Source organism: Schistocerca gregaria, chromosome 4 (genome assembly GCF_023897955.1).
Source record: "Schistocerca gregaria isolate iqSchGreg1 chromosome 4, iqSchGreg1.2, whole genome shotgun sequence".
In the NCBI taxonomy this organism is placed as follows: Eukaryota; Metazoa; Arthropoda; class Insecta; order Orthoptera; family Acrididae; genus Schistocerca; species Schistocerca gregaria.
This window is the reverse complement of record NC_064923.1, coordinates 301824771-301844565: the sequence shown is the minus strand read 5'-3', so window position 1 is coordinate 301844565 and position 19795 is coordinate 301824771. Positions and strand designations below refer to the sequence as shown.

Sequence of the window (19795 nt, the reverse complement as noted above, 5' to 3'; positions counted from 1 at the left end):
ACTTCTATAAACAGTACGTCTCAAATGATTCTATTTTTCTTGTTTCGATTTTTCACACGATCCCACGCGATGTCCCGGCCCTGCATAGTTTTTCATTGTCGTCATTCCTTTATACAGCAGATGGTTGTCCTTATTAGCAACTGCGAATACATTTCATGTGTTTCATAACATCTGAAGTCTCCGCAGTGACTCATGGAAGCATGTCCGAAGGAATATTGCATCGTAATTCGGAATAACACAGACATAGAATATCGTATCCTACTGTGTGCAAGGTCTGAATTGCAGCCAGAACAAGCAAGCGTCCAGCTCACAAGGCTGACCGTGTTATCACAACCCCTGCGGCGCCTAACAACAGACATTATCTTGGAGAGTAATGGCATTAAGATACAGATTTTTGGAATTCGAAAGAACTTTTCTTGCATTGTCCTTATTTAATGTAGAATGATTCTTAGAAACGTCATCCTCCAAGGGAGTACCCAACGAGGGGAAAAGTTGACAGAGCCTCCCACCCCTGGAAAGAAATCTTCACAAACCTATTTCGCATCCAAGCGCCTCCCCCCCCCCCCCCCCTCACGAACAGACAGACGTATAAATAAATTGAGTATCAGTCGAAAGGAAACCAGAATACGTAACGGATGTTCACTTGTAGCAAGTATATCCATCCATTTAGGAGTGTTAATCTTCAACTCATTGCGATAAAGTATCAACTGAACTTACTCTTACCTAGTCTGAAGAGTTTTGCAGCTCGACTACCGATCTGATTATAAAGCGAAAAGAACTATACCAGGCGAAAAGTATTACACCTTGCTCAAAATAATACTCATGATAATGCTCAAGTCAAAGGAGAAGTATAGCCGAACACTTGTTAACAGACGACTACAATTTCCGTCTTTTGGATGGTGAAGAACTTGAAGATATTCTTTGTTTAGACGCAAGGGTAAATAAAGCATACTTGAGTTGCTTCGTCACACATCACTGCCGACTGCAGCAAAGTACCTCTTGCGGTTCAAATCGATTTCTAAAGTTTTTCATATACACTCCTGGAAATGGAAAAAAGAACACATTGACACCGGTGTGTCAGACCCACCATACTTGCTCCGGACACTGCGAGAGGGCTGTACAAGCAATGATCACACGCATGGCACAGAGGACACACCAGGAGCCGCGGTGTTGGCCGTCGAATGGCGCTAGCTGCGCAGCATTTGTGCACTGCCGCCGTCAGTGTCAGCCAGTTTGCCGTGGCATACGGAGCTCCATCGCAGTCTTTAACACTGGTAGCATGCCGCGACAGCGTGGACGTGAACCGTATGTGCAGTTGACGGACTTTGAGCGAGGGCGTATAGTGGGCATGCGGGAGGCCGGGTGGACGTACCGCCGAATTGCTCAACACGTGGCGCGTGAGGTCTCCACAGTACATCGATGTTGTCGCCAGTGGTCGGCGGAAGGTGCACGTGCCTGTCGACCTGGGACCGGACCGCAGCGACGCACGGATGCACGCCAAGACCGTAGGATCCTACGCAGTGCCGTAGGGGACCGCACCGCCACTTCCCAGCAAATTAGGGACACTGTTGCTCCTGGGGTATCGGTGAGGACCATTCGCAACCGTCTCCATGAAGCTGGGCTACGGTCCCGCACACCGTTAGGCCGTCATCCGCTCACGCCCCAACATCGTGCAGCCCGCCTCCAGTGGTGTCGCGACAGGCGTGAATGGAGGGACGAATGGAGACGTGTCGTCTTCAGCGATGAGAGTCGCTTCTGCCTTGGTGCCAATTATGGTCGTATGTGTGTTTGGCGCCGTGCAGGTGAGCGCCACAATCAGGACTGCATACGACCGAGGCACACAGGGCCAACACCCGGCATCATGGTGTGGGGAGCGATCTCCTACACTGGCCGTACACCTCTGGTGATCGTCGAGGGGACACTGAATAGTGCACGGTACATCCAAACCGTCATCGAACCCATCGTTCTACCATTCCTAGACCGGCAAGGGAACTTGCTGTTCCAACAGGACAATGCACGTCCGCATGTATCCCGTGCCACCCAACGTGCTCTAGAAGGTGTAAGTCAACTACCCTGGCCAGCAAGATCTCCGGATCTGTCCCCCATTGAGCATGTTTGGGACTGGATGAAGCGTCGTCTCACGCGGTCTGCACGTCCAGCACGAACGCTGGTCCAACTGAGGCGCCAGGTGGAAATGGCATGGCAAGCCGTTCACAGGACTACATCCAGCATCTCTACGATCTTCTCCATGGGAGAATAGCAGCCTGCATTGCTGCGAAAGGTGGATATACGCTGTACTAGTGCCGACATTGTGCATGCTCTGTTGCCTGTGTCTATGTGCCTGTGGTTGTGTCAGTGTGATCATGTGATGTATCTGACCCCAGGAATGTGTCAATAAAGTTTCCCCTTCCTCGGACAATGAATTCACGGTGTTCTTATTTAAATTTCCAGGAGTGTATTCGTATAGTACGGGCGTATAACTAACTTTTTGGTCTTTTGCTTCCTTTTATTTCATTTCTTTGCCCATTTCTACCGCTGCTTAATTTTACTTCGAGGCAAGGTTCCATTCGCAAGCCACTTATTGAAATACAAATACAGAACACTTGCGACCCATATAAGTTGATGTATTATTCGTCACACATCACTGCCGACTGCAGCAAAGTACCTCCTGCGGTTCAAATCGATTTCTAAAGTTTTTCATATATTCGTTTACTAAGGGCGTATAACTAACTGTTTGGTCTTTTGCTTCCTTTTATTTCATTTCTTTGCCCATTTCTACCGCTGCTTAATTGTACTTCGAGGCACGGTTTCATTAGAACACTTACGACACTTACAAGTATATGTATCATTGACTACATAATCCTCCAATCCTGTTTCACTATAAAATAAATATATAAGCTGTCTATGTAATTTCGCCTGCGAGTTTGTTTCTGAATAAGTATTTCAGATTCCACTGTATAAGGGGTAGAGGTCTTTATATACTTTTACTTTTGCTGGCAGTGTTTTTCAGTATCCAAAGATACACATACGAAGACGTTCCTGCTACCTGACAATGTATGTAGATGGTGTCAGATTTTGGAATCTCTGTCTACCTTACTTTGTTAATACGGCCTAACCACTTTCTTGATTTTCCGCGAATACTCACCAAAATAATTACGAATGCTCTAATATGACAAATTAATGTCGGTGATATATATTCAGTAGTGTCCAAAATTAAGGTAAAAATCGCAAATTTTGCAAGATAGCGTTTATATTGCCATAAAACAATATAAACAGGTGATAGTAAAGTAGAAACAATGTAAAAAATACAGAATGTAAACAACTGCAAGATGTATACGGTAGACAAAAATGTTCCTCTTTGTATGGAGCACATTGTGCTTATGTGGGAGCGGTCTAGATGCTTGTAAAACAATAAACTGGTAGCCAAGATCGTAGAAATTCTTTTCATTCCATGTTTACCGGTTTCGGCGAAACTAAAGCCGCCATCATCGGATCATAGGAATCCGTTGATGGCGGCTTTAGTTTCGCCGAAACCGGTAATCATGGAATAAAAAGAATTTCTACGATCTTGGCTACCAGTTTATTGTTTTACAAAAATGTTCTTCGTTTTTTCCAACTTCACGGATTTGCACACACATATCGTGTTAATGTGTTAATGGGGTGACCACCTCTAGGAGCAATACAGGCCTGACAACGATTGTGCACGCTGCGAATGATATCATCAATCTGCAGAGCTGCTCGCAAGACTTTGAGAATGGTTGGTGGATGCTGACGTTACGCAACCCGCGTTCCTCGTGCATCCCAGACGTGCTCTATGGGATTCAAAGCGGGAGAGCGAGCAGGCCATACCATGCGTGCAATATCTTGGTCTCCAAGAAAACATTAACCACCCGTGCTGTTTGAGGTCGATCATTATCGTCCATCAATATTAAGTCTGGAACCACAGCACCTCGCAACAGCCACAGATGCACAAGATCTCATCAGGGTACATGACACCAGTTGAACCTTGTCGATTCAAAGGTACAATTTCGTGAAGAAGTGGTCGACATAATCCCTTATCACACCATTAGGGATCCTCCCCGATATCGGTCTCTTTCCACAAAGTTTGCGTCTCGAAATTGTGTTACACGTTCCCTCCAGATATGTCTATCGAGAATTGCATTCGCGACCAAATCGGGACTCATCTGTGAAAAGAACTTTGGCCCACTGTTCGATCGTCCAGGTGGCATGTTGACGACTCCAGTCTAGACATTTCCTTCTATGAAGAAGCGTCAGAGGTGCACATACAGCAGGTCTCCCGCAGCATAGGGCACTTTGTGGAAGCCTTCTATACGCCGTTTGCCTCGATACAACAAATCCAGTGGATGCTCGCAGGTCAGATGCTAGTTGCCGTGCAGTTCTAAGGCGTTACCGTCTTGCCCTTGCCGCCAACTAATGGTCCTCTCTTTCTGGTGTCATACGTCCTGGTCTTCGGGATACAGTTTCGGAATTTTTTTTTTTTTTTTTTGAAATTTGTGGCAAGTTCCTATGGGACCAAACTGCAGAGGTCATCGGTCCGTAGGCTTACACACTACTTAATCTAACTTAAACTAACTTACCCTAAGGACATCACACACGCCCATGCCTGAGGGAGGACTCGAACCTCCGACGGGGGGAGCCGCGTGAACCGTGGCAAGACGCCTCGACCGTACGGCTACCCCGCGCGGCTACAGTTTCGGTCTCTATTAATAGTCGCCACATCCGATAAACAACAGAACGATTCACATTAAGCCATCGGGTCACTTCAGATTGCGACTGTCCTGCTTCCATTCTTCCTATGGCCCTCCAGTGTAGAGGGTTTGGTAGGCGTGTTGTCTGTGCCATACTGCACCGTCTGTGACTGTGTACGCAGCAGTTGTGGACGTGGGACTACACGCCAAACACAACCCCGTTTGATAGGAGCCCTGACGTCATCGTTGGAGTGCTTGTCCGTTGACCGGAATGCCATCTTTGGTGCAGAATGCGATCTTACGACATATGTTGACAGTTTGTATATTATACCATGAACTAGACACAGGGAGGGGAAATAGAGGTTTGTTGTTTTAATTTAGGACGCCAGTGTACTCTTTATATCAGGCTGTGGCAACATTGTCCAATAGGAGCCGGACTCTTCTGGACACACCTCTGCTTGCCCTCGGGCGGGCACAGTTAGTAAACATTACCTGCCAGGCTGCCCTGTTGCACGCATTCTGTGTATCTGCGAGCTACTTGACTGACACTGCCTGCCTTCCTGCTCTCGGCCAGTGCGGAACGGCCACATAAACTAAGGACCTGCAGCCTGAGTCATATGAATAAGAATGTCAATAAGAATGGAAGGCCAAGAACGATGTGCTCTATTAAAAAGTGTCTAAGAGAGAGAGATGCGGAGTTTCTCACATACAGTTCAATATTTACATACACTGCAAAAAAAAAAAAAAAAAAAATGCAACACACTCATGGTCTGTATTCAGTGGCACCACCGTGTGACATGTGCATACTGAGGGGTTGTGCTGCTAGTGATTCATTTATCATGGTCATCAGCGATCAGATAGCGATCTGGAGGCCTGCCTATGCATCCTCTGCTTTGACTCTGCAGGCGGTAACTGTGCTTAGACGTTAACACTTGTTGCATCATTCATTGTAGGGTACAACCATGCGCCACCGAGGAGTAAGTAAGGAAGTTGAACAACTGCCACCGTTTAAAGGGGAGCGCATTGTTGGCATGCTGGAAGGGCTGCTACACACGTTGGACACAGTCTACCAGTGGTGTGTTGCTGTCTTCGGTAGTAGTCCGTGGAACAAATGTTCCACACGGTTAACTAGGTTCTGGACATACTGTAGTATAGACACACGGCAAGATCGACGCACTGAGCGAGCAGCGGTGGCTCATTGAACGTCACCCAAGGAAGAAATCTGGGCTCATTTGGCACCCGCTATGTGACCGAGGACCACTGGGAACCGTCTATTTGCAGGAGGGCTAAGACCATATGTGCCTCTGGCCAAGCTACCCTGCCACAAAGACACCACCTAGCAGGCTATTCTGAGTCGTGAAAACAGTCAACTGGAGATTGGAATGGCGGGCGCCCTGTTGCCTTCAGTGATGAGAGTAGGTTCTGTCTCTATGCGATTTGTAAACGTACACGTGTACGGCATACAGCTGGTGAGCGTCCTACTCCAGAGTGGTTCAAATGGTTCAAATGGCTCTGAGCACTATGGGACTTAACACCTATGGTTATCAGTCCCCCTAGAACTTAGAACTACTTAAACATAACTAACCTAAGGACGTCACACAACACCCAGTCACTACTCCAGAGTGCATTAGCCCATTACGCACAGGTCTCACCTCGGAATTCAGGGTGTCACGGTTAGATTTTGTGTTTCTGCACGGCAAAGTAATCAGCGGCCGCTACATTGTTACTTCCGTGCTATTGCCATTTCTTCGGCAGAAAGTGCTTTTTCAGCAGGATAAGGCACGTTCACATACAGCTGCTATGACACAAAGTGCAATTTGTGGTGTAAAACAATTGCCCTGGCCAGCAAGCTCACCAAATCTCCGGTAAATTAAAGATGTACGTGACATGGTGAAACGGAATCTTACACGTTCTCCAGAGCCTGCAAGAAACATTGCCAAATTGCCACAAAAGGGCGTGATGAGAGCCATAATCTACGCAGGATGCCATTCGGAACCTTTACTGTCGTTTGCAAGAGATAATACGAGTCCGCATTGCCAGCACACGGGATACACTATTCATTGATGCGACGGTTTGGATACCCTTTACTGTGACTTGGTCTGAATTTGTTATCATATGTTCCTAGAATGATGTACTATCTGTGACCTCATTTGTCAATAAAATGACCTTATGCTCTGGGGCGTCCTATTTTTCTTCCCGGTTGCGTCGAAGATGCAATGACATAAATAAAAGATAATTTCAAGAGTGAGATAAAACTTGAGATTAACTGTTGACATTATTATTCTTTGCCAAAGCGAGGAAGCGTTACAGGACATACTGAAAGAAGTGAATAGGCTACTGACCAAGGAATGTGGATAGAAAATAAACATACAAAAGACGAAAGTAATGAGAAGTAAAAGAAATGGTATCAGCGATAAACTTCAATAAGTAGATGAAGTGAAAGAATTCTGCTTCCTTGGAATCAAAACAACACGTGACAGATGCAGCAACGAGAACACAAAAAGCACACAAACACTGACAAAGAGTACAGTCTTGGTCAAAAGAAGTCTACTAGTATCAAATATTGGCCTTAATTTGAGGAAAAAAATTCTGAGAATGTACATTTGGAGTACAGCATTGTATGCTAGTGAAACAAGGGCTGTGGGAAAGCTGGCCAGGAAGAGAATCGAAGCATTTGAGATCTGGTGCTACAGAGGAATGTTGAATATTAGGTCGAGTGATAAGTATCGAGTAGGTCCTCCGAAACAAAGAAACATACAGAAAACACTGACAAAAAGAAGGGACAGGATGTTAGCACATGTGTTAAGATGTCAGAGATTAACTTCCATGGTACTAAAGGGAGCTGTAGAGATAAAAATTGTAGGCGAAAACAGAAGCTACAACATACCTATAAAATAAGTGAGAATGTCGGTAAAAGAGAGGAATTCGTGTTGGGCCACATCAAACAGTCAGAAGACTGATGACCCGACAATAAATGCTTGTTGAGCTTAATCTCTCCATCCCATGAAAGGAGCACTACTTTATCGTGCTCTAATCCCATGAGACAGTGTGCGATGTTTCGCGATACAGCCGAGGACACTGGTGCAAAATCTAACGATCAGGATCGTCACAATCCCACTTATGAAGGAATTGCCATCTAGTCTCACTTGGCCTGACTTCATGGAGGCACTGTGGTGAGCTTAGGAATTTTAAACGATACTGGTGTATAGGAACTTTACCTATAACAATACATTACATTATTCAGAGAGTAATGAACTCTACGTGGAAAAGTGGCGTCGTCCTGCAAATGCTGCGACACTCGAAGTACAACAAAATTGTTACCTGTCGCAGTAACTAAAATATACACTGATGTGACAAAAGTCATGAGATACCTCTTAATATCGTGTATTGCGGGTTGCTGTGCTGCCCCTTATGCCGTACGTGTACGCGTGCGCTTAGATTTACTTTAGCACGCGTACGGCATAACGGTCCGGATGAAAATTATGATATTCTAATTTCTGAAAACGCTATCTTGTACTACTTGTCATGCTGATTACGAATATCTATTTATCTTTTTGATACGTCCATGAATGACTACATTATTCCACTTTGAAGATTTCAGAGTCTAAGTCCCATACGGAACTCAATGTATAGCAATGTGCAGCATCTCGACGTGCCATGGACTCAACAAATTTTTGGAAGTCCCTTGCACAAACATTGAGCCGTGCTGCCTCTATAGCCGTCCATGGATGCGAAAGAGTTACTTGAGCACGATTTTGTGTATGAACTGACCTCTCGATTATGTCCCATAAATGTTCGCTGGGATTCATGTCGGGCGATCTGGATGGCCAAGACGTTCGATCGAATTCTCCAGAATAGTCTGCAAGCCAGTCGAGAGCAATATTGTGGTCCAGTGACACGGCACACTGTCATCTATAAAACTTCCATAGCTATTTCGGAACATGAATGGCTGCACATGGTCTCCAAGTAGCCGAACATAACCATTACAACTCAATGATAGGTTCAGTTGGACCAGAAGACCGAGTCCAATCCATGTAAATACAGCCCACCCATTATGAAGCCACCAACAGTTTGTACTGTGCCTTGAGGACAACTTGGGACCGGCCGCTGTGGCCGAGACGTTCTAAGCGCTTCAGTCCGGAACCGCGCTGCTGCTAAGGTCGCAGGTTCGAATCCTGCATTGGGCTTGGATGTGTGTGATGTCCTTAGGTTAGTTAGGTTTAAGTAGTTCTAAGTCTTGGGGACTGATGACCTCATATATTAAGTCCCATAGTGGTTAGAGCCATTTGAACCATTTTTGACAACTTGGTTCCATGGCTTCGTGGGGTCTGCGCCACACTGGAACCCCACCATCAGCTCTTGCCAACTGAAATAGGGACTCATATAATCAAGCCTAGGATCCAACCGATATGTTCACAAGCCCAGGAGAGGTAATGTGCTGTTAGCAAAGGCAAACGCGTCGGTCGCCTGCTACCGTAGCCGATTAACGCCAAATTTCGCAGCACTGTTCCAGCACATACGTTCTTCTTACGTCCCATATTGATTTCTGCCCTTATTTCACGCAGTGTTGCTTGTCTGTTAGCATTCACAACCACGCAAACGCCTCTGCTCTTGGTCGTTAAGTGAAGGCCGTTTAACCACTGCGTTGTCCATGGGGAGAGGTAATGCCTGAAACTTGGTATTCTAGGCACACTCTTGATACTGTGGATCTCGGAATATTGAATTTCCTAAAGATTTCCGAGATGGGATGCCTCTAGCTCCAACTACCATTCCACGCTGTTCAAAGTCCGTTAATTTCCGTCGTGCAGCCACAATCTCTTCGGAAATCTTTTGAATCACCGAGTACAAGTGACAACTCCGCCAATGGACGAGCCTTTTATACCTTGTGTACACGATACTACTGCCATCTGGGCATGTGCATATCGCTATCCCATGCCTTGTCACCTCATTCTGTACTCTCTGGACAGACATGCTTTTCGTTGCTGACACATTGGCCGTGTAACTAACAGAGACTAGGACTTAGGGTTCAAACTCCTGCCCAACAGTCCACTTTCAGGTTTCATTTGGTTTCCCTAAATAGTCTTTTAAACGACGTAGAATCCTTCACTCCTGCGCTCATCTGTCTACTTTCGTTACGACACAATCACCAAATTCGAATTTACAAACAAAAATAAAACTCTCTGCATCCAAAATATCTCACTGAGTCTGGCTTCAGCTTACGCATTACTCCACAAAAATTCAGTGGATGTTTTCCTTAAAGTTATTCAACACATGCAATTTTCAGAAACTAAATTTCACTTGAGTAGCATAAGCTTCTACACACACACACACACACACACACACACACACACACACACACACACACACACACACACGCACGCACATACTTTCATTCGAACACGAGGTATACACTAGAGATACAAGGCAAATCGGCAAGAAAATGCAATATTGAATGAATGAATGAATATATTAAATTTGACCCGGCAGAGCAATGAGTTGTAGCTGTTACTGTACTTGCTGATAATTAACCATTTTCAGAGAATTAATGAGGCAGTCATTGGGCGAAGCTGCAGATCAGCAGTTAATTAAAAGTAAGCGAGCCAATTTACTGATTACGGTTGTGATGATCAGGCTTCATTACATGCCATTTTAATAAAGTACAGTTATGAAATTTCCACTTGGCAGTGGACAACGCGATTGGAAATAAGAGCTGTGAAATTCGTGAGCAACAACAAAAATAACGACCAAAACAGTTGATATTATCAAGCAGTACAAAATGAATGATACGAGTCCAGCTACCTCTGATTCAATTTCACAGTATTGTGTCGATAGATGCCAGGTTTGCGCACTGTACGGAATAAATACGATTTAATTTGCTGTCAAATCGTTCAAGTGACACAGACTCATCATCGCTTTGAACTTGAGGCTGGGTGAAAGTACGCGGACTACCAACGCTGTGTCTGCATTACTGAATCGCCAAGATAACGGAGGCAAGTCTCAGCTGGTGGAAATGGACACTGTGCGCTTTCATACTACTGCTCTGAGCGACTTCGTTACTTAAACATTGTTTACATCTGTAATGCTTTACACACAGTGCGTTTAACGTACAACGCAAGCTCTGTCTGTGTCGATGCACGAGAACCAGTACTTCCGTGGGCAGGCTGCGATCACTGCATGATGTTCCAATCCGTTGCTTGGTCAGCTCCGTGATGAGATGGAGTACGTTCCATCTCGTCACAGATCTGTGCACAAATTTAACGTAATGGTCGTGCATCGACTGTTCAGTTGAGAAACCGTTGGTCGATGTCAATATTACGACGTCATGCAGTCTGCACAAGATGGCGACACTGATAACTGAAACGCTCTTTTTGTCCCATTGTAATGGAACGGGGCAAACAATACGGAGACAGTTTGGTGTCAGGTGGTTGCAATGATAACTGGAGTGAGGGCGGACGCTGGAGTGAAAAGCTGTCAGCCAGGCATGCTAAGGTGTTCGGGGAGACACAACAGCTCTTTTAGAAAGGGTGAGTGGAATGCGATAGGGCGAGTTCTGCCAATGGGGTGGCACCAGGCTAAGACCGTTGACTGCCTGGGGTGCACGAAGGAACGGTCCATTCAGCCTTGTGCGCATAGGAAATACTGGAGTTCATCTAAAAGCGGAGTCAACGAATGACAGCCTTACTTACTACAACAAGTAATACAAATAGGCAATGGGGGTTGGTCTGCCACCAACTCATCTTGGAAGATCGATTAATTATTTTCAAAGCCGCAGTTACTATGAAATGACATTAAAAGCTAAAGTAGTGTAGAGGCAGGTAGCGGTCCCTGAACGACCGCCACTTGGTGCAAGCCAGCCTGGAGACGATACCACTCGAAAAACGCACTTACTCCTTGGCCCCCATAAGCGGAGGGCGCATATCACTTCTTCATCGATGGTCTTAACCCTGAGGGCGGGGCCGGCCGCGGTGGTCTCGCGGTTCTAGGCGATCAGTCCGGAACTGCGCGACTGCTACGGTCGCAGGTTCGAATCCTGCCTCAGGCATGGATGTGTGTGATGTCCTTAGGTTAGTTAGGTTTAAGTAGTTCTAAGTTCTAGGGGACTGATGACCACGGATGTTAAGTCCCATAGTGCTCAGAGCCATTTGAACCTGAGGACGGGTTTGTTAGTTTCCCTTACCCAGAAACAATTCGTGGCCTAGATGTTTTTGTGTAAGTAAATACAGTAATGAAACTTCCTGGCAGATTAAAACTGTGTGACGGACTGAGACTCGAAATCGGGGCATTGCCTTTCGCGCTCAAGGGTTTTATCGACAGAGCTACCGAAGCACGACTGCGAACCTTCGCAGGAGAGCTGCTGTGAAGGTATTACACAAGGTACTGGCGGAACTACAGCTGTGAGGAAGGGCTTTGAGTTGTGCTCGGGTAGCTTAGTCGGTAGAGTACTTTCCCCCGAGAAGCAAAGGTCCCGAGTTCTAGTCTCCGTCCGGCATGCACTTTTTATCTTCCAGAACGTTTCATATCAACTCACACTCCACTGCAGACTGAAAATTTTATTCTGGACCTACTGAAAGGTTTTACGATTTACTTATCCTGACGTAGTGAGCCCCCTTTAGAACATTGCTTATTGGCTCTGAGCACTATGGGACTTAACATCTATGGTCATCAGTCCCCTAGAACTTAGAACTACTTAAACCTAACTAACCTAAGAACATCACGAGGCAGAGAAAATCCCTGACCCCGCCGGGAATCGAACCCGGGAACCCGGACGTGGGAAGCGAGAACGCTACCGCACGACCACGAGATGCGGGCCCCTTTAGAAGAGCATCGTCATTCAAGATATCTGTGGCACTAAAGACACTGGTATTACTTTACACTCAGCAGTACGGATATATTTTGAGAATGTGCCTGTTCAGCTCACCTGTTGGCATACAATAGGTTAGCGCCAGTGCGTTGGTTTCGAGGGCGGTTTGCGACAAGAGTTATTCGCAGACCCGCTGACCACGCCGTTTCTGCAAGTCTTGCTCCCATGCCGGTCCTAGACGCTTTGCTACTTCACGTTACACAAAGTTTTTATTAACAACTGCACGCCTGACTTACGGGTCAGCCGCAAATTCACGCTAAAACTGCCTTACCCGTGACGCCGCTACACCACAGACGGCTCATACCGACACAGCATGGATATGTAGGAATTATCTAATTTTAACAAACATACCTTGTAATGTGGTCACAGGCACATTGGGGCGTTTGCCCTTGCATTATATTGCATGAAATAACTATAGATTTATAGTTAGCTCTCTGAATCGGTATATTGTTCAATGCACATGCGCTATGTGATCAAAAGTATCCGGACACCTGGCTGAAAATGACCTACAAGTTCGTGGCACCCTCCATCGGTAATGCTGCAATTCAATATTTTCTTGGCCCATCCTTAGCCTTGATGACAGTTTCCACTGTCGCAGGCATACGTTCAGTCGGGTGCTGGAAGGTTTCTTGGGAAATGGCAGCCCATTCTTCACCGAGTGCTGCACTGAGGAGAGATATCGATGTTGGCCGGTGAGACATGGCACGAAGTCGGCGTTCCAAAACATCCCAAAGGTGTTCTATAGTATTCAGGTCAGGACTCTGTGCAGGCCAGTCAATTACAGAGATGTTACTGTCGTGTAACCACTCCGGCACGGGCTGTGCTCTGTAGTGTCGAAAGATGCAATCGCCATCCCCGAATTGCTCTTCAACAATGGGAAGCAAGAAGGTGCTTAAAAAATCAAGGTAGGCTTGTACTGTGATAGTGCCAGGCATAACAACAAGGGTTGCAGTCCCCCTCCATGAAAAACACAACCACACTATAACACCATCGCCTTTGAATTTTACTGTTGGTACTATGCACGCTGGCAGATGACGTCCACCTGGCCTTCGCCATACCCATACTCTACCATCGGATCGCTACATTGTGTACCGTGATTCGTCACTCCACACAACGTTTTAACCACTGCTCAATCGTACAACGTTTACGCTCCTTACACCAGTCGAGGCGTCGTTTGGCATTTACCAGCGTCATGTGTGGCTTATGAGCAAACGCTCGACCATGAAATCCAAGTTTGCTCACCTCCGGCCTAACTGTCATATTACTTGCAGTTGATGCTGGTGCAGTTTGAAATTCCTGTGTGATGGTTTGGATAGATGTCTGCCTGTTACACATTACGACCCTCTTCAACTGTCGGCGGTCGCTGTCAATCAACAGAGGACGTCAAACTGTACGCTTTTGTGCTTTAAGTGTCCCTTCACGTTTTCACTTCGGTATCACATCGAAATCATAGGAACTAGGGATACTTAGGACACAAGTGACACCCAATCATCTGACCACGTTCGAAGTCCGTGAGTTCCGCGAAGCGCCCCATTCTGCTCTCTCTCAACGTCTAATGACTACTGAGGTCGCTTATATGGAGTACCTGGTAGTAGGTGACAGCACAATGCACCTAATATGGAAAAGTATGTTTTTGGGGTGTCCGGATACTTTTGATCATATAGTGTAGTAGCAGGTATGTTCTGGTGAAAAAAGATAGGCCCACTAATTTGCATTGCACTAATTTCACACCGTACGTCATGCAGAGGTTCTTGATACAGCTGACGATGATTTTCTACACGGACGTCGAATGTTCAGCGTGTCTACATGTTCCCGATAAATGCGCTAACAGCAGTGACTATCTTGTCAGATGTGCGGAGCGAAAACAAAGATTCCATAGAAAATACACAATGCATTTTTGTTCGACTTTTCACAGCCAAACGAAGAGTGGGAGATGGATATACAGGGTAACAGAATTACCAGCGTGAGTTTTAGTTTTGCAAAAAAAAAAAAAAAAAAAAAAAAAAAAAAAAAAAAAAAAAAAAAAAAAAAAAAAAAAAAAAAGTTTTAATTACTTGAGAATAATCAGAGTAATTAACAAAATATTATTAGTAATTTAGGAAAAAATTCTTGTCCTTATTATCGTAGCCGAATGAAGAACGGGAAACAGACAATTGGGATGTCAAACCGACCAACCTGAGATCCAGTCTTGCAGAAAGAGGTTTCACTGATTGAAAGTAATCAGGACCATTAATAAATACTTGATTTCAGGAAATACTGAAATACTTGGCCTGGTGTTAGCTGCGTAAATGAAGTGTCAAAAAAATTCATGTCTTCAAGACCGAGCTATTTTGCGCATAAAATTGATATTGGTGTAGAAATACTGAGTTTTTTCTATCAAGCTAATAAAAAATAAAGTAAATGTCAATTTACAGGATAAACTGAAACTTCTCTGCTGTCTCTTTACCTTCATGTTCTTAATAATAATAAAATACCGAATGATTTTTAAATTGTTATATTTCCTGCTTTCTGAATAAAACTTGAAAATAAAAAAAGTTTTCAAGAAACAGTCAAATGTTTTCTGATATGATTTAACTGAAAGTAAGAAAAAAACAGAGGAACATTTGATGCGCATCAGTTGCTTTACATGATGTGCATCATTCAAAGACAAGCTTAATGTTTATATAATCTAATTTAATTCTCGCTCTTAGATAAATCGCATCACAACACATGGTTTTCTTTCAGTTCCTAAAATTCAGGTTAAAGTAACAGTCATGTGAAAAAAAACGATAACGCGTTGATCAGAGTTATCCTAGCGACAGTAGTTAAAGTTTAATAGCGAAATCAATTTGTAATTAATAAATGATTACATTCAAGTGTAGGTACAGAGGCTCTTCGATGATATCTTATTGATATTTCACGGATTTCATATTGTTGACGTCCAAGTGGTGTATGCTAATGTTGCATGTGATGCTTTGGAGTGATCTAAGGCCAAAATTAGTTGGAGGAAAATAATACATTACGCTGCAGAACAGCTAAGGTGAAATAATAGCTTTATTATTGCCACGATGATTGTTGGTACCTCCTAAAAGAGTTTCGAAAAGTCGTTTCTCTAGATGTGTACATGTCGACTCTTTCTGCATCTCTCAAGTATTTCGTACAGAATTTAATCCATGGAGCGTAATATACTGTTCGATGAGTGTAATTTATGAATTAATGAGTTCGGATAGGGCAATTGCAGCACCTTTTGTGCTACGCTAGCACAAGCAACTTCGGACGTAACCAACTAATGACGTAAATTACTCACAGTCGGCAGACAGATATAACCTAACTAATGTATAATTCCTTACGGACAGAAATAATCAGATTACACAACAGTCATTCAAGTGAACTGTGAAACTGAACAATAGTGTTTTTCTTTTGTTCCAGAAATACCAAGACCACGATGTTGACGTAACACGAAAGGATGGCCTGATCCTCATACGGGAAATGGCGCTCGAGGTGAAGAACATGATGGACATCAAAATGCACGCGGTGATGGTGAGAATCTGTTGTAATTACGCATGTAACATATAACTAGTAAAGTAGAATTGCTTCACCAGTTATTTCATGTAGACTTTTTTATTCTGGACTTGATAAAGAAGCTTCTTTCCACATACAAGACTGTCGAACGTGGCCAGTAAGCTGTGCAATGACGATGAGCTTTCTTACAAAAAATGCAGTGATCTCTATACACAACAAAAAATAAACGGAGGCAGTAAAAAGGCATTCGTGTGCTTGAGTACGGAATAATAATCATCTTCGTTCCATAATGCTAGAAATCCGGGACGTCAGCTGCTTAATATTTTATTAAGGAGAATAAAGACTGTTCTCTTCCTGTTTTGTCTCCGCGCAGCACAGTTTTTGTTTATATGCTATCGATGAAGCCTTAGAGTTTCTAAATTAATAGCATAAAGTAAAAAAAGTTAAGATGATATTTGTATATTCTTAAAACTATAACTACAATATACAAACCGAAACTACGTTCTAGAAAAGGGACTCATTACCTTAGAATTTAGTCTTAGCGTCGTAATCTGTTCTTGATTCGTCTTTCCAAATATTTTTCATATTCCTTGTGTCTAATTTACGAACTCATGGGGCTGTACTCCCATATCTACAGGCTGAGTGATCTTTGAGGTTCGTAAAAGAGACTTGCGAAATGTCGATACTGTATGAACCAAACAAGGTGGGTCGGCACGGAAACGTGTGACACTCAGTGACGTGACAGATCGAGGCCGCTGTCTGCTACAACAGTAATCTGCTAGCCATGTGAAGTATTTTCACCGGGCAAAAAATTAGTCACTCAGTGCGCACGCACGGATGAATCATCAAGTGTTTACAGATGATGCAGTGATCGAGCCACGTGCTCAACTGCTCGCGCTCTGCCTCTACGAAACATAAGGAAGTAGCGGTCAGTGAGACCTCAAGATGAGATTGTACGCAAACGAAGGAAAAAGTGAGGACGTGACAGAGTGGCAAAGAGGACAACAGTGTTTGGCAATCCCTATAGCTGTACAGTGTGTGAAGCTGCTGTATATGCTGGATTTTCGCGGCGGACTGTTCAGAGTGTCTACAAGAAGTGGTGCGACACACGTGGCCACGAAACACGACGTCGGAATTGTGGTCGGAAGAAAAGTCCTGACTGAGACAGACTGGAGACGTGCTTCATGGCTTGTGAATCAAAATCGGTTCCAAACGCGACAAACTGCTGCAGACTGTGAATGATGGTCCATCTCCAACTGTTAGCGACAGATCATTGCGACTGGAACTGCATGAAATGAACATTTGGAGTTGGTCCCCTTGCAAGAGACCATTGCTCGCACAGGCACGTACATAAAGCTGTGCGCCTTCAGTGGGCAATAAATCATAGAACTTGAACAGTAACTGACTGACGGAATGTTATGTGGTCTGAGAATCACGTTTGTGCCAAATGAAGCATTTCATACTCATTGTGTGCAAGGTGAGATTCAAGCCAGAGATGGACTTGTGATGTACTGGGGCTGTATTTCTATTCATTAATTGGGCTCGCTCCCAGATGTGACCACTAACATTAATTGGAATGTTCATTTAAACATTCTGAATGATTAGGTATTGCCTTTCAATCAACGTCTATACGATGGGTACACTATTGATACCCTTATTTTTCAAGACAGCACAGAGCGCCGAGTTAAAAGAATATGTGACTGATTTTCTGAACATTCCCTCGCCCTATTACATCTCGATTGGCCTGCAAAATCCTCTGACTCGGTCGGCCGCAGTGGTCTCGCGGTTCTAGGCGCGCAGTCCGGAACCGTGCGACTGCTACGGTCGCAGGTTCGAATTCTGCCTCGGGCATGGATGTGTGTGATGCCCTTAGGTTAGTTAGGTTTAAGTAGTTCTAAGTTCTAGGGGACTAATGACCACAGCAGTTGAGTCCCATAGTGCTCAGAGCCATCCTATGACTCGAACCCCATAGAAAATCAGCCCCCTCCCCCAATTTTGGGGAACTGTGCGATCAAACCTTCAGCGACTTGCACAACCTCCTTAACTCATACTGTAACGAAAATGTCCAAATGTGTGTAAATTCCTAAGGGTCATCGGTCCCGCTATTCTTGACACACACACACCCATGCCCTCCTGCGGGAGGGGCTGCGCTATTCATGACACACACACCCATGACCTCCGGCTATTCGTAACACACACACACACACACACACACACACATGCCCTCTGGTAGAAGGGGCGCCTCTAACTGCGGGATTCCCTCCCGTTCTGTTTGTGCTTGAAGCGCACGACTAAATGGCTCTGAGCACTATGGGACTTAACTTCTGAGGTCATCAGTCCCCTAGGACTTAGAACTACTTAAACCTAACTAACCTAAGGACATCACACACATCCATGGCCGAGGCAGGCCGTAGAGGCCACGCGGCTCCAGACTGAAGCGCCTAGAACCGCACAGCCACACCGGCCGGCGAAGCGCAGGGTAGACGACTGTTTAGATGTCCCTTTACACACTGTAATCAGTCTAAACTTGTCTTCATGGTCCCTACGAGAATGATACATATGGCTGTGTACTATACTCGTAGATTCCTGACTTAACACTAATTCTCTTGGAACAGTAATCTACTCCGTTAGTTCAAGTTTTGTTGGTTACAGAAATACAGATGATCATAGGCGTAAATTTTCAGTTCGTTTGTTGGTACTACCGCAGACTATGAGTTTCTTTCTCGAGTATCTTCTTTTTAAGTTCACGTTGTGAAGTTGTTCTTCAGTTTACAAATCTAAGTTTTTCATCTGTGATTGCGACTTTTTGCCCAATTCTACTACACTTTTAAGTAAGCCGCGCATATTTACAATTGCTGAGGTGGCTAATGTGGTGTTTGTGTATGGGCTTAGTAATGGATACGCTGCTGCTTGTATAAAATACAGCTGGCGATTTCCTAATCGCGGAGTACCAGATCCATACGCATTTTTTTCACTACACTGCATAAGACTGGTGCAATACCCAACAGCCATATTTCATCTTAACTTGAAAATTAACACACTGAGTATGAAGTAATAGACAGTATTCAGTTAGTAGAAAGGAATTCTTCAAAAATCACATGCAGAATTTCTACATGAATCTGTTTTTGACGTACAATAATATGGCAGACATAACATATTCACGTTGTAAGGGTACTGTAGCCCTACATAATGACAAATTACATGAACAGTAAACGCTAATAGACAATTTTTATTAATGTGTCACATTTAGCCATGCTATTTCAATGGGACGTTACAGCATTTGGTTTCATGTTGCCATGTTATTTCAATGGGATTATGCAGGACGCACAAGTGATTAGCCTGACTTATATTGTTGCTAATTTATTGATTGATTGAATGATCTAATGATATACTTTGACTTTAATGCAGAGTAATTAAGTAATACTAACTTTCATTTCTTAAATGCCATTTGCCATATACAAATAAAAACAAATATTGTAAACAGGGACTCAATGAGAATTATTCTTAATGAATTGAGCTTCTGCGTTAATAAACAAATAGTTTTGACTAATTACCGCAATTTTATAATTTTAAATTGTACATTTTTTTTCCTTTTTTGTCTTTCCGTATATTTTTAAACGTTGATATTCAAATCTAATGTCGCCATTATATTTTATCTTATTAAAGTGTTATTTTGGTGGGGATATGTAAGGGTACAGTACCCTTACATCGCTGTATCCTTACA

General features: G+C 44.2%; 1 protein-coding gene across 4 annotated transcripts in view; it reads left to right on the top strand.

Annotated features, from left to right (window-relative positions):
- LOC126365875 (voltage-dependent calcium channel subunit alpha-2/delta-3) overlaps positions 1-19795 on the top strand; it is an 859858-nt gene that overhangs the window by 350890 nt on the left and 489173 nt on the right. For all 4 annotated transcript variants that reach the window (XM_050008568.1, XM_050008566.1, XM_050008567.1 and 1 more), the window contains exon 3: positions 15979-16089. In XM_050008568.1, coding sequence (XP_049864525.1) covers positions 15979-16089 — 111 coding nt within the window. The remainder of the gene's footprint in view (positions 1-15978; positions 16090-19795) is intronic.